The sequence below is a fragment of the Tamandua tetradactyla genome, chromosome 6, assembly GCF_023851605.1.
Source record: "Tamandua tetradactyla isolate mTamTet1 chromosome 6, mTamTet1.pri, whole genome shotgun sequence".
NCBI classification, from domain to species: Eukaryota; Metazoa; Chordata; class Mammalia; order Pilosa; family Myrmecophagidae; genus Tamandua; species Tamandua tetradactyla.
In genome coordinates, this window is record NC_135332.1 from 63,464,086 (window position 1) to 63,486,390 (window position 22,305).

At 42.0% G+C, this 22,305-nt stretch overlaps 2 protein-coding genes across 2 annotated transcripts in view; both read left to right on the forward strand.

The window, feature by feature from the left end:
* CFAP52 (cilia and flagella associated protein 52) overlaps window positions 1–5,722 on the forward strand; it is a 71,196-nt gene extending 65,474 nt beyond the window's left edge. Inside the window, exons 12-14 of the mRNA XM_077165963.1 lie at window positions 716–818; window positions 4,153–4,264; window positions 5,189–5,722. Of these exons, the coding sequence (XP_077022078.1) occupies window positions 716–818; window positions 4,153–4,264; window positions 5,189–5,364 (391 nt within the window). The 3' untranslated portion in view covers window positions 5,365–5,722. The remainder of the gene's footprint in view (window positions 1–715; window positions 819–4,152; window positions 4,265–5,188) is intronic.
* Window positions 5,723–7,497: 1,775 nt separating this feature from the next.
* The window catches only part of USP43 (ubiquitin specific peptidase 43), a 94,073-nt gene continuing 79,265 nt past the window's right edge, over window positions 7,498–22,305 (forward strand). Inside the window, 2 exon segments of the mRNA XM_077165964.1 lie at window positions 7,498–8,087; window positions 16,924–17,052. Coding sequence (XP_077022079.1) covers window positions 7,557–8,087; window positions 16,924–17,052 — 660 coding nt within the window. The 5' untranslated portion in view covers window positions 7,498–7,556.

The window sequence follows — 22,305 nt, forward strand, 5'->3', positions numbered from 1 at the left end:
GTTATTTTTTACAATTAAAAAGTTTTTTTTTAAGAAAACAATGCTCAGCTTACACACCATGTTTGAAAACTTCTCAAACAAGAAGAAACTGTGAAGAAGGTGCTTTTTTTTTGAACCTGGCCTGTGAGATGCCCACCCAGCACCCCTAGGTCTATGGAAAAAGAAGCAATATCCACTTGTTTCTGGATATAATATCTAGAACAATCGTTCTCAGATTTGTGCACATAAGAATCAGCTGGGATGCTGGTTAAATATGTAGATCTGGGTGCCCTCTTCCAACCTACTAAATTCAGATCCCTAGAAGTGGGGCCCACGACTCTCCATTTCTAAAAAGCCCACACTTTGCCCCTCACTGTGTAATGGTGCCCTTGGGAGACAGCAGTTTGGCACTGGATCAGCCTCTTCTATTTCCTTCTAGTCAGCATTTGGGCTCCCCGCTGTGTTCTGTGCTTTGCTTTAGAAATGGGCTCCACCAGCATCTTCTGGCAGCCACGGACAGGTGCAGTTGGGAGGTAACAGAAGTGGGGTGGGCAGGATAACCAGGTCCCTGTTTTGAAGAATCACAAGTGCTATTGTGCTGAGCATCTTGAGCTGTTAGGGATAGATCAACCAACCAGCATCCAAGCTGGTACCAAATCCAGTTTGACTAGTAAATAAATTTTCTGGGGAAGAGAAAGCTGGGTTTCATAGCTTTTAAATCTGTTTTTTTTTTAAGGCGTCTTAGGAGGAATCAGATGATCCTGGCCAACACCTTATTCCAATGTGTTTGCTACCACCCTGAAGAATTCCAGATCATCACCAGTGGAACAGACAGAAAGGTAAGGGCTCCCACTGGCAAGAGGCAGGCAGAGGCAGGCTGCCCCCATCCAGGTAATGGTTTTGCTGCCGAGCAGCTGTGCCATGTTAGAAATGCTATATACCCTTTTGGAACCTTAGCTTCCTCATCTGTAAAATGGAAGTGATAACACTGACCTTATAGAATTGCTGTGCAGATTCAAGTCATGCAAGCATATAATGCTTATAGCAGGGGACTATGGTAGGTACTCAATAAATGATGGGTTTTGTTATTAAGAAGTTTCTGAGTCTGGAACTAAATTGCCATGCCCAATCCAGATGTCACTTGGACTAAATTCAAACTGAAAGACAATAGACCTTCTCTGATCAGTCTAATTCATTAATAAATACCAAAATCTCTTTAACTGGGGGAAGGGGGGTGCTATGCCCTTGCAGGAAGATTGGCTCTTCTGTTTGGAGGAAGGTTTCCCCCTGACCAAAGCGAGACACTACAGGAGAGAGAGGCACACGGAGGAGTAAGCATGCTAGGGGGTCATCCGCCCTGCCAGCCAAACCTGATCAGCCAGATTTTGGCCTAATTACCTGTATATCCAATTAATAAAATTTGGATACCTCTAATTGAGACTTTGAGATAATCGAATATGTTGTATTGTTTTACTTTTTCACTGTCTATTGAAAAAAAATGATAATTTTTAAAATATAAAAATATTGTGGGAAAAATATGAAAGATGCCTCTGAACATAGATTTCTTTCTACCTTACCTCCTCCCTCTCTACTAAGACAGTAAGATCTAGGGGTGGAGCTTGTCCCTGTTAAGGCTTCCTAGGTGATTGTGATGCCAAGCCCAATTTAGGGAACTTCTGCCCAAAGACACTGTCATAAAAATCCATGAAAGATGTTCCTGTTCCAAGCCAGGATTTATGGGAGGACATGAGGTCTGCCAGGATTCTAGTCTCAGAAGACTGGCCATGTTCATTTTTTTATGTCTCATTCAGCCCAGATTGGCTCAACCCATGACTGACTTGTGGGCTAGATCAGCCCCTGCTTGGAACTGGGAAGCAACACACAACCCAGAATGTCATTGCAAGCACTGCGATATATGGTTCGTAAAGTCTGAATTGGCGCGATCTTTGCCAATTCTATTCTAGGTTTCTGTTTATGAGACTTGAATTCCAGAAACAGACAAGTTTCTCCTTATTAGAAGGTAGAACTTTCACTAGATTATTGGAATCATAAATCTGTAAACCAAGCACTATTCTTAGTGCTGGGGAAACATTAATGTTCCTGCCTTCATGGAAATAGCTTGCTTAATTTTATATTATTAATTAATATCAGGCAGGAGGAGTTGGGCTTGGACAATACACACATAAATGAATAAATGAATGGACAATGAACAATAAATGAACATGATGATATGAGATGGTGAATGGGCTAAAAATGAAAACAAACAAGTTATGTGAACCTGGCTAGCTGGAGGGACGCTCCTTTACCTAGGATGGCTGGGGGCATTTGAGCTGAGGCCTGAGGGATAGAAGGAGCTAGCAATGCTTAGATCTTAGGGAAGGGCATCCCAGGGGAGGACACTTGCAAAGACTGAGCCCCCGGCAGGGCTAACCCGGAAAGCATCACTCTGATTCCTTGGCGGTGAAGGCAGGAAAACAAGCCCCAACAAATTCTGTGACTTTGTTGCTTTCATACTCTTTAGCTTTTCACATGAAAGCAGAACTTTTTAGTTAATGCAATTAGCACCAACATGTTAAATGAAGTACAATGGCCACCAGCATTGGGCATTGCTGGGAGGCACCTCTTTCCGAGAAATGATTTTTTAGAAGACAAAACCAATTGACCTGAAGAAGCTTTCTGAGAAAATGGAAATGCACTCTACAGAACTGTAGATCAACGACATCTGGTGATAAACCAGTTTCCATCCAGGAGAGAGAGCTTATCAGATGGGCAAACATACCATATTATTCGATATATATCTGCTCCCTACTTTGTAAGACCCCCCCTGTGTAAAATGAAAATTTATTGTTAGCTAATCAGAATGTTTTCTTTTTTTTATTTTTAAATTTCTATTATGAACAACAAACAAACATACAAACATTCTTGACATGGTTACAATCAGTGGCTCACAATATCATCACGTAGTTGTGTATTCATCACCACGACCATTTTTTTGAACTTGCATCACTCCAGCAAAAGAAAAAATTCATACATGCTATATCCCTTACCCCTCCCTCTCATTGACCACTAATATTTCAGCCTACTCAGTTTATTTTAACCTTTGTTTCCCCTATTACCTGCAGAACATTTTCTTGATTGCTTCCAAGTTCACCCTATATGAGATTCCCCTTTCCACTCCCTCAGTGGACTCCCTTCTAACTTTTAAATGGATGCTGCAATTCCTGAATCACTCAATAAAGCCATGAGATCCTAAATTGCATGAAAAGTTTTTCTTTTAATAATAGATGTTATAAAACAAAAAATAGTTTAAAATAGCATACACAATTTCTAACTAGATTCAGAAGAACCCAGTTTCCTAGCATAACAACTGGCATTCAGCAAGTTTTCATCTACAGGAAACAAAGAGAAATGGGAGAAATGCATGTCCAAGTTCACACTCCCAATTGTGAGTCAAGTGATCCTTATTTAGAAAGAAATTTTATTTGTGTATAGGTGGTACATTCACAAGGTTCACAATTCAAAAGGTAAAAGAGTGATATAGTCCCAGGAAAATCTTCCTCCCTTCAGCCTGTCTCCTCTCCTCCACACCCAGCCTCCTTCCCCTTCCCAGGTAGGGAACAATGTTATCAATTTGTCTTTAAGCCCCACCCCATTGGGTGTCTTACTGCTTTGAGGCAGAAGAGAAAGGTGGGAATAGGGTGAAATAAGGAAGAGGAAGAATCCAGTTACAATGGGAAGGTGACTTTGTAAGGCCCTGAAACACTACACTCACTGCTCATTCCCCAGGCAGAAGGAAGGAAATGCTTTCCTTTTCGACCATTCTGAAGCTTTCAGAGCAAAAGCCGGAAAAGTGAACACAGTGGCTGTTTTCTTTCCTTAACAGTTTACTCCAGACTCAATTTGATTGGTCTTATCAAAAGTGCTCTCTGTCACAATAAGGGTGTATCAGTGTATCTCTTTAAATAGACTATAAAGTTTTAAACCAATACTAAAGTTATTAAAATGCATTTATTTCCACCCCCTGCTGCAGCCTATTTATAATTTCAGCCGTTATGTCATCCCTTGGTGTATTTTTGCCACCTTCTATATAAAGTAGAGCCATCTTTTGTTAGCATGAGTGTGGATGACTCTGCCGAGCTGAGTCCTGCCTAATGCCCTTTTCCTGAATTCCAGATTGCTTACTGGGAAGTATTTGACGGATCAGTCATCAGAGAGCTGGACGGCTCCTTGTCTGGGTCAATAAATGGTATGGATATTACAGTGGAAGGAGTGCACTTTGTTACAGGTTAGTCCTGGGATAAGAAAAGAAAGCCAAACCTGGCATTTTTAGATGGGAACATGATGAAACTGGAGGTCAAACGCAATTTGAAGAGACTGCAAAAAAGGTCTGAAGGGTGACTCCACTGGATTCAGGGCTGAATACGGCAGCCAACGTAGCTGGCAAAGAAAAATCCTGAAGTCACATTTCAATGATATGAAATGTTTGCACAGTAGCCTTAGGAACACAAATCCAGGTTAAGCCTTCCATTGCTGAGCTTGCTTTTTTTTTTTTTAGTAGATGTTGATGACAGAAATGGCCCTTTAAATGCCCTATTCCATCCAGAGTACCCTCCTATTTGATTTCCTACTGAAGTTTTAAATGCAATTCTTTTTTATTCTCTTTTTTTTGTTGTTGAATGATGTGAATGCTCCTCTTTCCCCAAAATAAATGAATAAATCAACATTTCCATGGGGGCATTTATCACAAAACATGCCTATCAGAACAATAGCAAACTCCTTTCCTGCAGTGCTCTTTGATCCTTCAGGACACTAGCAAATAAATGCACCAAATGAATTCAAGCTACACAAGCACATTTACTGAGATATGAAACTAGACACAGTGTGATCCCAATGACATACACAGATGTATATGTATACTCATACATTTAAGGTTAAAAGACAAGAAGGAAGTAAACCAAGATGTTATTAGTGGTTGTTGCAGGGTGGTAGGATCAAGGGTCTCTTCACCTCCTTGTACTTTTTCCCAAAATTTACTACAACCAACATAGATTTTTATAAACAGAGAAAAGGGTAAATATAAACATAATTTTTTTCCCAAGTTAGACACATAAGGAATGTGTTGAAAATGATCCAGTTGTTTGAAATCAGGCTGTTTCTCGCTGTCCAGACACTTATGTAGCAGTGTCACATACCTGTTTGTCTTTTTCAGGTGGAAATGATCATCTGGTCAAAGTGTGGGATTACAATGAGGGCGAGGTCACTCATGTTGGGGTGGGACACAGTGGCAATATCACACGTATCCGGATCAGCCCAGGAAATCAGTACATCGTTAGTGTAAGCGCTGATGGAGCCATTTTGAGATGGAAGTACCCACATGCCTCATGAAGTGCCCTCCCCTCCAACCCCCGACCCTCCCCCAGGGACCTCTGCGAGCCTCAGCGCTGCTTCTGATGAAGACTGAGTTTAGATGTCACCAAGACTGGTCTGGATTTCTCATCTCTGTGTTTTTTGTTCTCTAGTTGAAATATTTTATATATGACTTTCTCTTTTCCTTTATAGAATGCATTTTACATTTTTAAGTTTTATATTAAAGTTGAAGTATGTTCGAGGATATTTGTACACTCTGTAATTAAAACAATATTTTTTATTGTGAATAAATTCCCACTTGTTGGTTTTCTGACATCCTCTCTTTTCTGCAGTTCTGTGAAACCACAGCCCTTCCTCATTTTTCCCGAGCTGACCTTGCTGAACAGGTGGTGCATTCAGAATAAAGCAAGGTTAATTTACATTCTTAATCATCATGTCAGTAGATGAGCTCGCCTAGGGCAAGACTTGGGTTTGAATCCAGATTTTTAAACTCTAAGGTTCAGTTTCCTCTTTTCTAAAGCGAGAAAAAATTCCTGCTCAAAAAGTTACCATGAGAACTTAAGTGATGGGTGGTTCAGTGGTGGAATGCTTGCTTTCGATGTGGGAGACCCGGGTTCGATACCCCCCGAACGAAAAAGAAGTTAAGTGAAATAATGTAGTAAAGCACGGGTGGAATTCCTGATACAGATTAGTTCCACATTTGCTTTCTGAAAGAAAATGTGTTTTATTGGGGATCTTGGGATAATTGTTAAAGGTGAATTTTCAGATAGGCGTCATTGGAGTTGGCCATAAACTCTTTTCTCCACTGCTTCCCACCAGAAGCACTATGGAAAGGACTTCATGTATTAGTCATCTAATCTGATATTTTGTCCCAGAGAGGGAAAACCATAGCCTTTTCCCAAAAACAATTCAAGTCTCCACTCAATACACTCTTTTATTCTTTACCTTTTATTGCTTCTTTTTCAAATCAGGTCACCAGCTGCTAATCGTATTCGAAATATCAAGAGGGATATTTAATAAATGGTGATCGGTTATCTGTTAAGTAACAAGTCACATTCCAGGGCTTTGATGTATTGTGCATTCTGCAGGCTGCTGCTGTCATTTTGAGCGAAAAAGTGAAGATGAATTTTCATTTTGCGAACTTTCCCTGATTAATTATAAACCTGATAGTTAACAGGATAATATGAACATAGGCTCCTAGGGCGGGGCAAAGCCAAGCTAATTCTGACTGGGCGACAATTCAGCAAGGAGTTTGCGTTAAAGGGTGAACAGAAGACCGCGTAGGGGGCGCGCCTGAGAGCCAGAAAACTTCCTGGTACCAAACGCTGAGATTGTGGAAGGAGCCTGGGCTTGGCGGCTCACAGACCCAGGCTCGAGTTCCGGTTTCGCTGCTTTTCAGCGGTGAGGATCCGGCACGTAGGGTTAACCTCTCTGAGCCCGCTTCTCCCCCATTAAAGCCAGGCTGATCGTGTCTCATTATAAGTTTTTGGAACCGTGATTGTCACCTCGTCTGTGTATTAAAAACAAACAAACCCACAGCCACCCAGTTCTGTTCCCAGGATGGCGGGTCTGAGCAAAGGCGCTGCCTCCCGCAAAGGGCAGACGGACTCGGAAGGAGGTGGCGCCACCTGTCCGCGCACACCTGAGCCCGCGGAGGTAACCAACAGCCCACAAAAGCGGCTCCCAGCGCGTTTGTCTCACTATGCCGGAGGCTGCCCTTTTGGAACAGTCTTCCTTTTTTCTTCTCTTCACCTGGACGAAATGACAAGAAATTTGCAAGTGGCCGGGATTTTACAATTTACTAGGTGCTTTCAAGTTTATCATTCCTTCATTCTTTCTACAGCCTGGGGCGGGGGTGGGGGTGGGGGGCTGGGGCGTAGTAAAAGGCGCAAGGTTAAACCGAGGTCCACCGGCTTGTAAAAGGCAGGGAAGGGTTGGAACCACGACCACGACGCCTCCCAGGACTTTTGTCCCCCTGCGCTCCGCGAGGACTGAAGGGTTGCCGGGCCCTGCCCTGGGGCTGGCCCTGGGGCCGGATTCCCGAGCGGGGCGGGGCGGCCGCGCCCTTGGCTCCGCCTCCACCCCGTCCCCGCACACCTGGCTGGCAGGTAGCCGGCGCCCGGGCGCCTCTCCTCCGCTGGAAGGGCCTGTTAGCGGCGCGTCCGCCTCGGGCCGGGGGCTCCGCTCTGGGAGCCGCACCGGCGGGAACCATGGACCCGGGCCCGGGAGCGGAACAGGCCTGGCCGGGGGACACCGCGGGAGGGGAGCCGCCCGCGCCCCGGCCCCGCCGCCGCGGCTCCCTGCGCCGCCTGCTCCGACGCTTCCTTCTGGCGCTGGGCAGCCGCTCGCGCCCCGGGGACCCTCCCGGCCAGCTCCAGCCGGGACTCTGCGATGGTGACGGCGAGGGGGGCTTTGCCAGCGTGCCGGGGCCAGCTCCAGGAGCGCCCGTGAGCACCGGGGAGGAGCGCCCGTCCGGACCCCAGCTCCAGCCCCAGCTTCAACTCCCCACCGGCGACGGTGCGCGGCCCCCAGGCGCGCAGGGCTTGAAGAACCACGGGAACACCTGTTTCATGAACGCCGTGGTGCAGTGTCTCAGTAACACCGACCTGCTGGCCGAATTCCTGGCGCTGGGGCGCTACCGGGCGGCGCCGGGCCGCGCCGAGGTCACCGAGCAGCTGGCGGCGCTGGTGCGCGCGCTCTGGACGCGCGAATACACGCCCCAACTATCCGCCGAGTTTAAGGTAGGCAGCGCCCCGCACCCGACCGCCCTTGGCCGCTCAGCCGCAGCCCCGATCCGCCCTTCTGGTTTGGCTTTCTCGAAGAGTGTGTGTGCACAATCAGGAAAGGGTTTTCTTGGGGCCTTCTCAAGTTTTCAATCTTAGTTACCTTATTTGTTTTGAGTTGATTTGTTCTCTCGTTTGCATATGTTTTATTTATGAATTAATTTCTCACAGGTATTTTGAGCGGGAGTGGGAGGAATCTAGCAGGTATGCGTTACTAAGCATCCGTGCATTCAGCAAAAATTTGTGGAAGCCTGGAAGGCCTTTGGGGCAGTCCAACACCGAGCTTGGAGGGTGTCGGACTTGCAAGGCCTTGGTGGAAGGAGGGGATGCTTGAGTTGAGAGCTGGGAGATGAGATGGACGCATCTAGGGCACAGAGGGAACAACCAGAGCAAAGGAGAGGCCTGAGGAGCTGGGCACTGGAGGCATGGAAAGAAATCTCTTGTCTCTGGAGCTAAGGGAGGTAGAGTGGAAGGAGATGAAGTTGGCCAGATTAGTGCCAGCTCTTGTAGGCAATGGTAAGGATTTTGGATTTTATTCTAATCCCAATGGAAGCTGAGAACCTCCAGTGGCAATATCACACGTATCCGGATCATTTTGGAGATAACATGCTTTTGCTTGATACCTATTAATATCCCTAATATGTGTTAGCATGGGCTTGCCTCAATGTCCCCGGGAGGATGCTGCAGGGTGGTGTTGTGAGCTGTGTATTACTTCACCCTGGGTTAAGGTGGAGCACCCCTTTGGGGTGCCAGGTGGAGGAAAGAGTTCCTGCTAATTGATGAACATGGCTTGCTTCCTGCTGAGAAAACCACAACTCTGGAGAAGAGAGCTGAAGTTTCTCACAGACCAGGGATTGTTATTCTTTGGGGGAGGGGGGAACCTGTCCGTGTTCATTCCACAAGCATCACGGCTCTTGAATTTCAGTCTGAGAAAGGAATCCTTCCTTGCCTTGTGATCCACAAGGAGGCCAACTCCCACCTTCCTTCCTTCCTCCATTAGTAGAACACCATACTGGAGCAGTCATTCGTCATACTACTCTTTTGGGCAACATTTTTTCTTTTTAATGAGAGGCAGTATATATAGGGACTAAGAACAAGGTCTTTGGAGCTAGAATGACTGCTGGGAATTCTAGGGTCCTTCTCACTTAGAGAGAGCAAGTTACTAAAACTCCACGTGCCTGAACTTTCCTCATCTGTTAAATGGGACTGTAGATGATACCTGCCTGATTGATGTTGTGAGGATTATGAGTTATCTCACTATATCTCACTATCCATATACCTCCTTTCCTGCAGTTACCTGGAGGAGGAAGGGAGGGAGGTAAACTCTGTGTACCTTTTCTCTTGCCAGATGCATTTCCATACAGTTACTGCAGCAATGGGAGAGGCTAGAGTACGGCTTGAAAAGAATCCAGCATATTAATAACAATCACAAAGTTGACTCACCAGGATTTCCTGTCCCTCCTGCTCTCACTCAAATCTTTGGGGCCTGGGAGTTCCCCGATGAGCCTCAAGGAACTGAAGATAAATCTCTGCTAATATCTTAACGAGGGTGATGTCATCTGGGGTTTCCTGGGGCTTTAGGGTAATCAGCCCTGGAGGGAAGAGTGGATTCCAGAATCCATTTATTCATGGATGGAAATCTAGGTGGGTTCTCCTGTTTAGCATTTGACAGAGCATTCATTCATTTGACAAATACGTATCATGCTTCCAGACACCAGGCCAGGAACATGAAATACATGATTAGTGATCCTGGATCTGCTCTCCAGGAATTTATGGTCTAGTGACCTAGATGGTATTAATTAAATACTCACACATTCACATGATTAGAAATGGTGACAGATGCTGCACTATAGCAGGAGGATGGGATCTGATTGGGGATGGAGCCAGGGAAGGCGTCCCAGGAGAAATAACCCGTGAGTTGAGTTTTGAAGGATGTGGAGTCAACTAAGGACATGGGAAAGTGGGAAAAGTGCCTTCCAGGCCCTGGGAAGTAAAAATGCCAGTTACCAAAGGGGGTGGGGCAGAAGGGGTATCTGCTGAATGGTAAGAACTAATAAATGATTAAGTGAATTAATAAAAGCATATGTGGCCATGGGGGTGGGTGGGTGGGGGAACGTATTAGAGTTTGGGAACAAGACGTATATAAGGTCTTGTTAAAAGTGTGCTCTTTAAGATGACGCATAGGTTTAGACCAAAAGGCAAGGCTCAGCCAGAAGGGAGTGAGTTACCCCAACGTCAGCCTTGCAGATGGGGTGAGCTCACCATGTTTAGTCTTTCCTGAATCCTGTCACCACAGCCTCTCCCACAGAGAGTAGGGCCACTCCTTGTTGTTTGTTTGTTTTTTAAACCACCAACAATGGATATCTTAGTTAGCTTAACCATAGGTATATTTAAATAAAGTGTCCATATAATCATTGTAAAACTTTTTGTACAGTAAGCTTCATAAACCAACTTAAAATTAATGCAACAAGGAAAAAATCTACATATTCAAATAGCAAAGTTCTTAAATTCTAAATATTAAACACTAACTTAGATACCACTTGATCAGCTGTCAAAACTGTGAATGTTCTCAAAATAGCAAGTAGAGTTCTTATAAATACCTGCAGGGCTACTCCTTGTTTTAACAGCAAATGAATAAATATATTTTTAAAAACCCCGTCTTCAAACTATGTTCTGATATTTAGCTTTTCTAACAAGGTAGCTAAATATGTCTATTGTAAAACAGTCTGCCAAGTGCCAAAATATAAAAAGAAATCTGTAATTCCGTCCTCTAGAAATGACCAGTATAAACTTTTTTTTAGTATAAACATTTTGATGTGTTTCAAAGTATATACAGACCGCTGGAAATTCTAGTTTTGTATCCTGTTTTTTTTCACTTAGATATTGTCACTTTAATAATTTAATAATATTATTAAAATATTCTACAAAATTTAATTTTAATTAAATAATACATAACTTTTAATTAAACGAATATGTCCTAATTAGCCAATCCCTTCTGGAGACAATTATGTATTATCCAATTTTCCAGTGGTCACACTGCATTGAATATCCTAGTATTTAAAACCTTGTATTGCCTTCAGCTCTGATTGCTTCCATAAGCTGAACTCCAAGAGGTAAAATTACACAGTCAAAACAAAGATATGGCTATCTATTATTTTTATTTTATTACTTTAAAAATCAAGTTTATTGAGTATAAATTACCTACTGTCAAATGCACCCATTTTAAGCATGGAATTTGATGAGTTTTGACAAACCTATATACCACCCCAATTAAAAGTATTTGTTTTTACTTTAAAAATCAACTTTATTGGGTACGATTATTTTTAACACCCATATTGACAACCTTCTTGCCAAAATTTTTTTTATCTATTTTCGACGTACAAGCAATGCATGTCTTCCCAGACATTGGACATTTTCTTACTAATTTATTGAACAACAACAAAAAGAGCATCTTTTTAAAATTTTCATATCTTAGACTAAGAATGAGATGGAGGATTTTTCCATTTCTTTACTGATTTTAAGACTGCTCTTTGGGAATTGTCTGTTCCTGTCATTTGTCTCATCTATTCTTCCTTTATCTTAATATGTTTACATAAATTCCTTAATCCTTGTCATATTTGTTGCATGTTTATATAAATTCCTTAATCTTTGTCATATTTGCTGCAACTATTTTCTCCCAACTCCTTTCGCCTTCCCTCTCCCCCAATATTGAATAAGTTTAGATGGATCTATCATAAGCATTTTGATAAATATTCTATTTGGTATACTTGTAGTTTTTCTATGGTTATATTAAGGATTTCAGCCATCTGGAATTTTTCTTGGCTTATGTGTAGTAAAGATCAATTTTAGATCTGCAGCCAGCAGTACGACAGCATCCTCTTAAAAAACAAGGTGCCTTCGTTCACTCTCTGTCCTGGCAGTTCTGAGCAAAGCACATGCGTACCTTTGCTTGTATCTATCATTTCCTCAGGTTGTATCGCCATAAATCACCATAATGCTAGGTTTACATAGAGGAGAGGAGCATTTTTTTTGGGGGGGGGGGGTGTTTTATTTATTTATTTATTTAATTTTTTTAAATACCAAAAAAACACCAAATAAACACAAACATTCCTATTTTGATCATTCCGTTCTACATATATAATCAGTAATTCACAATGTCATCACATAGTTGCATATTCCATCATGACCATTTCTTGGAGCATTTGGATCTATGCATAAAAAGAAATAAAATGAAGACAGAAAAAAATAAAAATTATACATACCATACCCCTTACCCCTCCCTTTCATTGATCACTAGCATTTCAAACTAAATTTATTTTAACATTTGTTCCCCCTATTATTTATTTTTATTCCATATGTTCTACTCATCTGTTGACAAGGTAGATAAAAGGAGCATCAGACACAAGGTTTTCACAATCACACAGTCACATTGTGAAAGCTATATCATTATTCAATCATCTTCAAGAAACGTGGTTACTGGAACACAGCTCTACATTTTCAGGCATTCCCTCCAGCCTCTCCATTACATCTTGAATAACAAGATGATATCTACTTAATGGGTAAGAATAACCTCCAGGATAACCTCTCGACTCTGTTTGGGGTCTCAGCCATTGACCCTTTGTCTCATTTCACTCTTCCCCCTTTTGATCGAGAAAGTTTTCTCAATCAAGAGGGGCATTTTTAAGATTCTTCTTGAGGTTGTCAGATTCTTTTTGGGAAGTTTGTAGCCAGGCTAAGATGGAAGGATTCTAGCCTCAAGGATGAGCAGGATTAGCTGGAGAGGAATGGATCTTCCCTGGACGGAAGAATAAAAGCGAAAGTATACACTATGGAAGTGGGAAAATGTGTTTGGGGTTCCCCAGTGGGCCATTTACCTAGATTTTTGCAGCAGAGAGAGGAGTGGTGAAAGACATGGTTTTAGGCCACACTATGAATGCAGTGAGTGGGTGGGAGAGATTCTGGGGCCCGGGCCCCTTCTTAGATGGGAGCTGTCATCTGGGTCGCAGTAGTTAGGACCAACAGTGGGAGAGGGACTCTGTTGAAGAAGCGGGACAGAGACATTTTGGGAGCCAGTTCCAAAATGTGTGACTGATTGATGTGGGTTTCAGGAAGAAGCTGAAAAATGACAGTGACATTAAGAGAAAGAGCTGATTTTAGAGATTTTGAGCTGGAGAGACTGGCTGCCCACCCAGGAGGGAACGCTGGTGTTAAGGATATAGATGTGAGGGTGGCTTGGGGGTAGGATTCCCAAAGAAAAGGCAGGACACCCAGTTAAATTTGAATGGCAGATACCAATGAATAATTTTTTAGTGTAGGTATGTCCCATGAGATATTTGGGGCATTCTTATCCTAAAGAGTTATTCATTTTTTATCTGCAGTTCAAATTTAACTGGACATCCTGTATTTTATTTTGCTAAACCTGGCAGTGCTACTTGGGGTCAAAGTGCAGAGAGGCCTGGGGGACAAATTAGAATTAGACCATTCCTCTGAGCTGCGTTGTAGTCATCCCCAAACTATGTTTGCTGGAATAAAGACTCAGAACCAGACTTTCAGGAATTAAGTCTTGAATTTTGCTTCTCCTAAAGTTCTCTTCAACGGAAAATGAATTTGATTTGCTGGTGGTTCGTGTCTTCCTGTTCCTCAGTCTTGCTTACCTTGCTCTCTTTGGTTGGCATGAGCAGAGAACAGACTGTGTGGGGTGAGGCTTAAGGCTTGGTCCATAGACTAAGGGTGGGGCAGACAACCATTATGAACTTGTGTGCACGTGCATAAGTGTGCACACACACACACACACATACACATACAAAGGGATTTGCTTATGCTCCGATGCTTCTATGCTTGCACATGCATAAAAGAGCCCTAGAGTCAAGCTCCAACCAGGACCATTCTAGCCAATCCTAAAGAACATCTAGGGCAATCTATAAGATTCCACAAGGGTTCCATGCATTAGAGTAGTTTTCCAGAAACCTACAACCTCCAGATGGGTCCTTGGTCCAGATAAGTCCTGAAACCTAGCCCAGCCTCTCCAGAACATCAAATAGTTCCATCTCCCTACCCCATATTAGTGACAGACACTTCCAACATGAAAAAGTTAGAATGGCCATAGCCCAAACACCCCTGAAGAGAGGGATAGAAAGATCAAAGGTGATGGTGGAGTTATACAGAGAAGATAAGATTTAACAAATGAATACGATTACTGAATCATTAAACTGATATTTCTTTTAGTCTCCAGTATCTTAGAGCAGCTAGAAATAAAAACCTAAAATTGTGGAATTGTAACCCATACCAAACTCTGAAATCTGTTCTACAACTAATTGTGGTGTTGTGCTTTGAAATTTATTGCTTTTTTGTATATATGTTATTTTTTACAAAAAAAAAAAGGAGAAAAAAATCAATTGTAACGATAAAAAAATATTTAAGCCCTCTAGCCTCCTATATTCTGGAGCAGTTAGAAGGAAAAATCTGAGAGGATCATATGGTAGCCCATGACAAACTCCAGGATCTGTCCCTATAACTACTTGTTGAAGAGTGCTTTGGAAACTATTGCTTTTTTAATTTCTTTTCTTTGTATATATGTTATACTATACAATAAAAAAATTTTTTTAAAAATCTTTAGAAAGATGCCTAAGAAACTATTGTGGGTGGCTACACTGGGGGTGGGAGTATGGGAGGTTTGGAAGCTCTGGGGATGAGAATTGGGTAGAACGAAGACTGAGCATTACTGTCTTGTCCTTTTTTATATTTCGAATTCTTTTTTGATGTATGTGCATATATTAATTAACCTTGAAAATAAACTTTTCTGGAATGTGAATTTACACTGAAAATCACAAACCTGTCGTACAATTTTTAAAAAATCATTTGCTTTTTATTACAGATGATGACCAGCTGCCTGTCAGATGGATAATCTTTTTTTTTAAGTTTTTTAAACATAACAACATATAAACACAAACATTCTTACCATATGATCATTCCATTCTTGGTATATAATCAGTAACTCACAATATCATCATATAGTTGTATATTCATCACCATGATCATTTCTTAGAACATTTGCATCAGTTCAGAAAGAGAAATAAAAAGAAAAAAATTCATACATACCATACCTTTCACCCCTCTGTCTCGTTGACTGCTAGTGTTTCCATCTACCCAATATATTTTAGCCTTTGCTTCCCCTATTTTTTTTATATACCACTTAGCCCTCCCTTTCATTGATCACTAGCATTTCAATCTACTCAATTTATTTTAACATTTGTTTCCCCTATTATTTATTTATTTTTAATCCATATGTTTTACTCGTCTGTTGATAAGGTAGATAAAAGGAGCATCAGGTACAAGGTTTTCACCATCACACAGTCACATTGTGAAAGCTATATCATTATACAATCATCTTCAAGAAACATGGCTACTGGTACACAGCTCTACAGTACACAGCCTCTACAGAGGGGCTGGGCACTTCCCTCCAGCCTCTCCACTGCATCTTGAATAACAAGGTGATATCTACTTAATGCGTAAGAGTAACCTGCAGGTTAACCTCTGGACTGTGAACTCTCTCAGCCATTCTGTCGCCCATTTTTAACAGAGGGACAGTGGGAAGGACAGGGCAGGAATGTAAGACCTGCCAGGGCAGTGGGTCATGTTTATCTTGGTCGCGATTGTGTCCCTAGAAGCGTTCCCGGTACGTGGTAGGCAGTCAGTAAATATTAAAGGAAGGAAGGGCTGGCTCAACCATTTTGGGATCTAAGCGCAGAAAGAGAAGTTTGAGGTTCTTAAATTTCACACATATCAGAAAGAGGCAGTACAGGAGGCCACTATCCATGGTGTTTCAGGATGCATTTTCCCCTATGTGCGTGGTCATTCACATAGACGAGGGAGTTGATGATTCGGAGCGAAAGAAATCACCAAGGAAGAGAGTAAGACGAGAGAAGGCTGGGGGCCACTTGCTTGTCTGGTGAACAGAAACAGACAATGCTGGACAGACAGATGGCGGCTGGCGGGGGAGCACAGTCAATCCAGCGATCAAAGGGCTTCAGGCAGGTTAGGATGCTGTATTAGTCAGGGTTCTCCAGAGAAACAGAATCAACAGGGAACACTCACAAATATAAAATTTATAAAAGTGTCTCACGTGACCACGGAAACGCAGAGTCCAAAATCCGCAGGGCAGGGTATTGAAACCCAGGACTCCGATGGCGGGTCTGGACAAACTCCACAGGAGAGGCTCGCCGGTGGAAACAGGAAGAGCCTGTCTTTTCTGAATCCTCCTTAAAAGGCTTCCCACCATTAGATTAAGCATCACTCATTGCAGAAGACACTCCCCTTTGGCTGATTACAAATGGAATCAGCTGTGGATGCAGCTGACGTGATCATGATCTAATTCTATGAAATGTCCTCATTGCAACAGACAGGCCAGCACTTGCCCAACCAGACAAACAGGTACCACCACTTGGCCAAGTTGACATGTGAACCTGACCATGACAAATGCTCAGTGGAATCAAAATACCCTTCGGAAAAACCCAGTGGGTCCAAAGGACAGCACATGCAGGAGGAGTCTTTCTGGGGTGGGGTGGGAGGTGAGGGCGGGATAGGTGCCTTCTTCCCTACAGAGACCCCTGTACTGTAATTTGGGACACTACCCCAGGCTGCAGCAGGAAAGAACGCTTCTTATCCCCCACGTTTTCCCTGCAGTCATCACAGGTGGGCGGTGAACAAAGACCACCGTCAGACTTGGTGCTCATCGGCCCTTTATTCGGGTGTTCGAAGGGTCAAATTGACTCTATTTCTCTTTTTGTCCTTTCAGAATGCTGTTTCCAAGTACGGCTCTCAGTTCCAAGGCAATTCCCAGCACGATGCCCTGGAGTTCCTCCTCTGGCTGCTGGACCGCGTGCACGAGGATCTGGGCGGCTCGGCCGGAGGAGCAGTGTCGGAGGTCAGGCACCCTCGAAACCACGCATCGTATTTGATTTCTATTTATTCTCCTCGGAGCTGAGTCTTGAGATCCCGCTCCTTCCATGATTGTATAGTCAGGCTGCGTTCTTCTGCGCTATTTCTTGTTTCTTTTCTTAGCTCCGTTTGTTTTAGATGAGCCTTTCCCTCCCTCTTCAGAGTCCCATCCTCTTTAATCCCAGTGATACGGTGGGTGAGGTTTCCTTTTGGCTTAAAGTTTTAAAAAATCCCCTTTGTCTACATTCTGTGCATTAGCATGCCCTTCTGAGGCCACCAGTACCATTCCTTATTATTTGTGCATTTTCCGACGGTGCCATCTGAAGTCCACCCTTGCTTTATCACACAGAGTTTAAATTATTTTTGCAACTGTCCTATAAATTTGAAATTATTTCCAAATAAAAAGTAAAAAAAAAGTAATGTGTTAGTGATTAATTACCAAAGTTTGTGAAACTTTTTTTTTAATTATGGCAGATTATTACCAGATATTGTCACACAGAGCAGCAATTGTCAACCTTTCTCTCTCCAGACGCATGGTAGATGATTTTTACAGGTGTGTATTTATCATTCCCAGATTCTTATGAAACTCCAAACCTTCTGGGGGAGAAAACTAGTACAGTACTTTGTAATAGCCACAGATAATTATACTTCAACCGTGTTCCCTGTGGGCTTTGCTAGATAAAGATCAAAAATGGGTTATGCTCTGCTCTACTGCCATCCCTGAGTCTCCACTCAAGAATGTAAAACTAAGCAAGGTTACCATAACATGAATGAGCAAAGTGGAAACAATATCTGGTAATAATCTGCTGTCATTTAAAAAAGTTTCACAAACCTTGGTAATTAATCAGTAACACATTACTTTTTTTTTACTTTTTATTTGGAAAAAAATTATAGAACAGTTGCAAAAATCATATAAACTCTATACAGAGAACTCCAACACATCTCCCCCCATCCAGTCAATTTTAACATTTTTCCACTTTTGCTTTCTTTCCCCCACCTCCACACTTTCTTTCTTTACCTACCTAACCATCATCTATTCTCTGAACATTTGAGAGCAGTCACACACATCATACTTCCATATGCATTTCCCCAAAACAAGTATATTCACTTCTGTTTTCCCCTTAAGTGCATTTATCAAATTTCAAGAAATTTGACATAGATATAAAGCTTACATCCTATATTCCAATTTTTTCTTCTGTCTGAATAATGTCCTTTTGAGCTTTTTCTCCTCCATTAGATCCTATCCAGTATCATGTATTGCATTTAATTGTCAATATCTCTTTAATTTCTCTCTCCTTTTTTAAATTGTGGAGATATATATACACATGCACACGTAACATGCAACGTAAATCTAACCATCCCAGCCTGTTCCAAGCAAACCATTTGGGGGGCTTTATCACATTTACTACATTGCAGTCCCCTCATCACCATCCATTAATTTTCCCTTCACCCCGTTCGGAAGCCCTAACATTCATTTTGCATTAACTCCCCATTACATCTTCACCCCCAATTCTTGGAAACCTGTACTCCACTTTCTATCTCTCTAAATTTGCATATTCTCTGATATTTTCTTTCTGGTTACCATGGCACACTTAAATTTAACATCTTAAATCAATCCCATTTGCTTTGATACCAGCTTAACAACTTTAATAGCAATCATAAATGTCCCTCCTACACCCTTCCATCCCCCCACCTTTATGTGGGTTCTTGTCACCGATTACACGTTTATACATTATGAGTCCAAACCCATTGATTTATCGTTACGTTTTGTACGTTTGCCTTTCAGATCCTGTAGGAAGTAAAAAGTGGAGTCACAAACCAAAAATACAATAGTACTGCTATTTATATTTACCATGTCACTGCCTTTACCGGAGATCTTTATTTCTTCCTGTGGTTTCCGTCGATTGTCTGGTGTCCTTTCCTTTCAACCTGCAGAACTCCCTTTAGCATTTCTTGTGGGGCCGGTGTAGTGACCAGTCCCTCAGCTTTTGTTCTTCTGGGAATATTTTAATACCTCCCTCATATTTGTAAGACAGCTTTGTCAGATACAGAATTCTTGGTTAGCATTTTTTTTTTGCTTGCAGCCCTTTATGTTTATCCTCCCACTGTTTTTTTTTTTCTTCTGCGGTTTTTGATTAGAAATCGGCACTTTATCTTTTTTTATTTTTATTTTTTATTTTGAAATACAGTCAAACTTACAAGACAATTACAAAAATAATGCAAACCCCACACAGAGAACTCTGACATACCCCTAATCCCACCCCAGATACCCAGATCTGGGTATTAGCCCTTTCTTTCCTTCCTTCCTTCCTTCTTTCTTTCTCTTCCTGCTCTTCCCTTTCCCCTTTCCTTACCCCTCCCTTTTCTGAATACTTGAATGTAAGTTGTATACATCCTGCTCCTCAAAAAACTAGCTTTAAAAAAATCTCTTTAAAATCTTTTCACTGATTTCTGCCTTAACTTCTTTCCCCCTTACTTCTTTGAATCTCAGCTTTGTAAGTCTTTCCCAAATTATTACACTAAACAAATAATCAGGAATGTTTTCAGCTACAGGTTAAAGAAAATAAGAATAAAGTTGCCTTAAATGAATAGGTGGGGGCTTTGATTTTGTTTTGTTGTGTGTTCACCTAACAAGAAGCCTGGATGTAGACGGAGGCTGGCATTGGATCAGCTGCTCAACCATCAAGAAATATCTTGGGCACTTGCTGCCTTCCTACTTGGCTGTCCTGAGTGGGTTGGCTTTTCCTTTTTAATATTTTTGCTGAGAAATCTTTGCACACATACAGTCCATCCATAGTATACAATCAGTGGCTCATAATATCATCACATGGTTGTGTAGTCATTGCCATGATCGTCTTTAGAACATTCACATCACTCCAGAAAAAGAAATAAAAGAAAAATCCCATACATCCTATACCCCTTATCCCTCCCTCTTATTGACCATTAGTATTGCAATCTACCCAATTTTTTTTAACCCCATATCCCCCCCCTATTATTTATTTATTGTTCTTACATTTTTACTCCTCTGTCCATACCCTGGATAAAGGGAGTGTCCGCTACAAGGTTTTCACAATCACATGGTCACACTGTAAAAGCTATATAGTTATACAATCATCTTCAAGAATCAAGGCTACTGGAATACAGTTCAACAGTTTCAGGTATTTCCTTCTAGCTATTCTAATATACTAAAAACTAAAAAGGGACAACCATATAATGCGTAGGAATAACCTCCAGGATTACCTCTTGATTCTGTTTGAGATCTCTCAGGCACTGAAACTTTGTTTTCTCTCATTTCTCTCTTCCCCTTTTAGTCAAGAAGACTTTCTTAATCTTATGATGCCAGGTCCTGGCTCATCCCTGGGAGTCATGTCCCATTTTGTCAGGGAGATTTACACCCCTTGGAGTCATGTCCCATGTAGCGAGGAGGGCAATGAGTTCACCTGCCAAGTTGGGTTTCAGAGAGAGGCCACATCTGAGCAACAAAAGATGTTCTCTGAGTGTGATTCTAGGCATAATTATAAATAGGCTTAGCTTCTCTTTTGCAGGAATAATTTTCATAGAGTGAGTCCCAAGACTGAGGGCTCGGCCTATTAAATTGGTTGTACTGACTGCTTGTGAGAATATCAGGAATTCCCTAGGTGGGGAAATTTAATATTTCCTTCTTTCTCCCCAATTCCTCATGGAGACTCTGCAAATACCTTTTTATTCTCTACCTAAATTACTCTGGGATATTGGGGCATCACACTAACCTGGACAAACCAGCAAGATCTCATACCCTATTCAAGATTACATGTAATTATGGTATTCGAATAAACTGACCACACAAGTTAAATTAGATAGTGTGCTACTAAAAATATACAGTTTGTACCAAATAAACGTCTCTTCATTTGGTTTCACACAGAAGTTGAAGTTTTAAAATATAGACTGTATCATTCTTTTTTTTATTGTGAAAAATAGCATATATACAAAAAAAAAGCAATATACTTCAATGTATATTTCAACAATTAGTTGTAGAAAAGATTTCAGAGTTTGGTATGGATTATAATGCTACAATTTTAGGTTTTTATTTCTAGATGCTCTAAGGTACTGGAGACTGAAAGAAATGTCAATATACTGATACAGCACTCATACTCATTGCATTCTCTATATAATTCCACCTACCATTGATCTTTTTCCCACCTTTAGGGGTATTTGGGCTATGCCCATTCTAACTTTTTCATGTTGGAAGGGACTGCCGATAATATGGGATGGGGGATGGAACTAGTGGATGTTCTGGGGAGGCTGGCCCTCTGCATTTCAGCACTTATCTGGTCCAGGGACCCATCTGGAGGTTGTAGATTTCTGGAAAGTTACCCTAGTGCATGGAACCTTTGTAGAATCTTCTAACTCCCTAGGTGTTCTTTAGGATTGGCTGGGAATGGTTTTGGTTGGGGTTTGGCAAGTTATGATAGTAGCAATGTCTAACTGAAGCTTGTGTAAGAGTGACCTCCAGAGTAGCCTTTCAACTCTATTTGAACTCTCTCAGCCACTGATACCTTATTGGTTATACTTCTTTCCCCCCTTTTTGCCAGGATGGCATTGTTGATCCCACTGCCTTTTTTCCTCTATGATGCCAGGGCCAGACTCATCCCTGGGCATCGCCTCCCACACTGCCAGGGAGACTCTCACCCCTGGATGTCATGTCACACGTGGGGGGAGGGGAATAATTTCACTTGCAGAGTTGGGCTTAGAGAGAGTGAGGCCACAGCTGAGCAACAAAAGAGGTCCTCAGAGGTGACTCTTAGGCATGCCCATAGGTAGGCTAAGCTTCTCTGCTATACACATCGGCTTCAAAAGAGCAAGCCTCAAGATCAAGGGCTTGGCCTACTGAATTGGGTGTCCTTAATGTTTGACACAATATCCAGGGTTTCCCAGTAGTAGAGTTTCATAGTTCCATATTGTTTTTCCCATCACTCAAGGGACTTTGCCAATACTTTTTGATTATCTGCTTAATATACTCTAGGATGTAACTAGGCATTACATTAAGATATACAGGATTAAAGGCCCTCATTCTTATTCTGGGCACCCTGTGTTTGGATTGTTTAAATGATTTACCCAGACAGGTTGAGTTAGATTATGTACTACTGAAAATTTAGGTTCTGGACAAAATAAATCTTTCTTCCTTTGGTCTCAAAGAGTAAGTGAAGTTCTAAAATACAGGCAATGTCTTCCTTACCCCTTTATTCTGAGTTTCCTTAAT